We start from the raw sequence: 3,494 nt of genomic DNA on the forward strand, positions 1-3,494 counted from the left end.
TGGCTGGTGGCGGCCATCACCGCCACGGAGCTGCTCATTGTGGGGAAATACGACCCGCACACGCTCGCGCTGTCCCTGCCCTTCTACATCGCCCAGTGCTGGACGCTCGGCTCCGTGCTCGCCCTCACCTGGACCGCCTGGCGCTTCTTCCTGAGGTGAGCGCCGAGGCCCCGACGGTCCCGCCTGCCCGCCCCAGCCTCTCAGCTCCCCCGCAGGGCGGCGTCCGGGGACCTCCGGGGGCCGGCCGGTGGTGACGCAGCCCCCGCCGTCCCCAGGGACATCACCCTGAGGTACAAGGAGACACGGCGGCAGAAGCAGCAGGGCAGCGCGGACGGCAGCGCGGACGGGCGCCCACCGGGGCCCGACGACCCCTCGGGGCCCGAGAGGGAGGGGGCGCCAGCACCGCACTGACGCTGCGGCTGGGCCTGCAGAGCCCAGGCCCGGCGCCCTCCACCCTCTGGGATTCCCGCCAGGAGCCTTCCAGCAGGCCTCAGCCCTCAAGGTTCTATGTCCCTTTTCTCCCGCGTGCACGGTGGGGTGGGGCGCGCGCGCGTGTGGTGTGTGCACACGTGTGGGTGCGTGTGTGTGTGTGCACGTGTGCTCCTGAGGCTCTGGGGCTCGCCCTGGGCCGGCTGGTCCCCCTTCTGCACAGTCAGCCCGCCGCCTTGGCCACCCCGAGCCTTGGTGCCCAGACGGCCCGGGCCAGGCAGCAGCGTCTCGGTGCCCCTTTCCGCTCCCTGGGCCCCGCCAGTGCCCCACGACCGTCTGGCGGCACGTGTGAAGGACAGTCGCCCACGGACGCCCTGGTGTGGCTAGGAGAGGGCAGATCCGCTTCCTCGGGAGCCTCCATCTGACCCTCCGACCCAGAGGGTGCGTGGACAGGGCTGCCCGCACATCGAGTCAGAGACTCCAAGGCCTGGTGCCCGCCGTCAGGAGGGCGGGTCGTGAGGGAGGGTCTCTGTGGCCCAGGGTTGAGGTCACCCCCACGAGCAAACAGAACAAATAAAAGCCACGGTGATGGCCTGCAGCTCCGCAGCTCCTCGCTGCCCCTCGCCCCCACCCTACCCTGTGCCGCCCAGAGGGCAGCTGGGAGCCACTTGGGCTGGACACCTGTCCTGGCAGACGACCAGCGGGCACGAGGGTCGCCGGTCCCCCTGGTGCCTCCTGCTGCATCTGCCCCTCGGGCCCGTCCGAGGGAGCTAGTTCTGGGTGGGGTGTGGGTGGTGGCGCACCCCGTCTTCAGGCTTCACGCGCACCAGCGAAGGGAAGCGCCCTGATTTCCGGGCAAGGGTGACACTCCCGACCTTCCCAAGGGCAGGGCCTCTCAGAGCGCCAGGGCCTCGGTGGTGACTTGTTTCCTTAGTTTATTTTCCCGTAACCATCTCTGGGGAGAATTGCAAACCTAGGGCGGCGGTCGTGAGAACGGACAGCGGCGCCCCCCGCCCCACCCGCTGCCGTCCCAGTGTCACCTTTGATCTGGGTTTAGGGCCGACGCCTGTCCCACCACTGTGGAGACACCAAGTGTCCTGTCTGCCCACCTCCAGGGCTCTCGGTGTCACGGGGTTCACAGTCGCTCTGGTCCCAGATTATCTCCCTCCTGTGGCCTGCGCTCTCCCTGCAAGGCTGGAGGCCCGTGTTGCTCACCGGTCCCAGGCGTGGCCCCCGGGAGCGGTTTCTGGCCCACGGTGGGTGCAGGTTCCCCTGGAGCGTCTCCCGCCCAGACCTGGGTGGGTCCACCCAGTCCTCCACAGAACCTGCTCTCTTCCGGGGGCCCTGGGAAGAGCTTCAGGGCTTCGTCGTGATGGCAGCAAGTTACTGCCCAGGCGCCAACCCTCTGAAAGCTGCCCAGTGTCACACCTTGATTGTGCTGCTCAGGACGGGTCACCCCTACGCTGTCCGCCCACGGCCAGGCGAGGCCAGCGAGACGGAGCGGACCCTGCCTGCCCTTACGTCCACAGGGCTCCAGCCTCCACCAGGAGAGCACTCGGGAGCCAGCCTTTGGCAGGCTTGGCCAGGCCCTGGGAGCAGCTCCCAGCCAGGATTTCCGGCCCACATACAGGAGGTCCGAGCACGCTGCCAGCCAACGACCCACGCTGTTGGCCAAGGTGAGCCAGGCTCCGAGGCCAGGGGCCACGTTCTGGTGCCCCTTAGTGCAGGCGGGACGCCGTCCTACAGGGAAGGCCTGTAGGATGGGCTGGCCTCAGAGGCCGCAAGGAGCAGGACCCCACCAGCACCTGGGGAGCTCAGACTGGACGCCCACGGAGGACCCCGCTGGGCACACCCACCACCAGGCCCGGACCCGACTTGACTTGCCTAAGGCTGCTACGTCTGTGGTGCTCGCAAAAACATCACCGCCTTGACACCAGAGCCTCGTGGGGACCACGGGGACGGACAAAGACCCCTCCTGCCAGAAAAGCGTTTTAATAAAGTGCCTAAAATGCTCTCCCAAAAATGAGCTGATTTAAGCTCTTCTCTCGGTTAAAGCCAGGACTCCTCGGGGGAGGAGGGCCGTCCGGGGAGGGGCGTCAGGAGATGATCCGCAGGCCGGGCTTGCTCCCCTCCAGGGCCCGCAGGCGCTCCTCCACCACCTCCGTCCAGTAGATGTCGTACAGGCTGCAGGGAAGGAGGGAGTGAGGTAGCGGCGACACCCCCCACCCCGCCCCCTGTGCCTCGCCTGTGTCCCCCGCACCCCAGGGCCACTCACACCAGCTGCTCCAGGGCGCAGCCGGGCTGCTCCAGGCTGCCCAGCAGCTGCAGGACACCGGGGTCACCCAGGCCGTTGTTGCTCAGGTCCAGCTCGCGCAGGCTGCGATTGGTCAGCAGGAGCGAGGCCAGGCCTCCACAGGCGCCGTCTGTCACGTCACAGTCCCCCAGCCTGGGCAGGGGGCAGGGCCGAGGTCAGGCGGAGGGTGCGCCCCCAGGTGGCTGTGCGACCTGGGCCCAGGCCGCCGCCAGATCATGGAGCGCGAGGGGGCGGGTTTGAGTCCTAGCTGTGCCCGCCCTCAGCCCCGGGCGGACGGGGCGCACCCCAGCAGGCTCACCAGAGCACCCTCAGCGTGGTGCCGGGCTGGCCCAGGGCCTGGCACAGTGCCTGGACGCCCGAGTCACCCAGCTGGTTGCTGCTCAGCTGCAGCTCCAGGAGACGCTTGTTCTGGGTCAGCATCGAGCCGAAGTGGTGGCAGCAGGCGGCCGTGAGGCTGCAGGACTTCACCCTGCGGGCGGCAGACGGGGACTGGGGCCACTGCGGCCCACGCCACTGGGGTGCCCCGGGAGGGCCCTGAGGATCTGAGCGCCAGCACCCCCCACCACCCCCACCGAGTCTGCCCGTCTTCGGTGGCTCCACCTCGGCACCCACCCTCCCCTGCCCCCCGAGGGCACCTGCACCTCGCCAGCCCCCGGCGCTGCCCCCCCCCCCAGCCATGATACTGGTTCTAAATATGGCCCCGATACTCTCAGTGACTAAGGTTTTGACACTATCTCTAGGTCACTTCCTG

The 3,494-nt window shown here is 68.6% G+C and overlaps 2 protein-coding genes across 2 annotated transcripts in view; one reads left to right on the top strand and one right to left on the bottom strand.

The window, feature by feature from the left end:
• Positions 1–2,188, top strand: part of PTDSS2 (phosphatidylserine synthase 2) — a 28,995-nt gene extending 26,807 nt beyond the window's left edge. The window contains exons 10-13 of the mRNA XM_007465989.1: positions 1–155; positions 276–404; positions 653–806; positions 1,586–2,188. Of these exons, the coding sequence (XP_007466051.1) occupies positions 1–155; positions 276–404; positions 653–806; positions 1,586–2,188 (1,041 nt within the window). The remainder of the gene's footprint in view (positions 156–275; positions 405–652; positions 807–1,585) is intronic.
• A 217-nt stretch (positions 2,189–2,405) lies between these two features.
• Positions 2,406–3,494, bottom strand: part of RNH1 (ribonuclease/angiogenin inhibitor 1) — a 5,579-nt gene continuing 4,490 nt past the window's right edge. The window contains exons 7-9 of the mRNA XM_007465912.1: positions 3,042–3,212; positions 2,705–2,875; positions 2,406–2,613 (exon numbers count right to left, since the gene is read on the bottom strand). Of these exons, the coding sequence (XP_007465974.1) occupies positions 2,526–2,613; positions 2,705–2,875; positions 3,042–3,212 (430 nt within the window). The 3' untranslated portion in view covers positions 2,406–2,525. The remainder of the gene's footprint in view (positions 2,614–2,704; positions 2,876–3,041; positions 3,213–3,494) is intronic.

Source organism: Lipotes vexillifer, unplaced genomic scaffold (genome assembly GCF_000442215.2).
Source record: "Lipotes vexillifer unplaced genomic scaffold, Lipotes_vexillifer_v1.1 scaffold1094, whole genome shotgun sequence".
In the NCBI taxonomy this organism is placed as follows: Eukaryota; Metazoa; Chordata; class Mammalia; order Artiodactyla; family Lipotidae; genus Lipotes; species Lipotes vexillifer.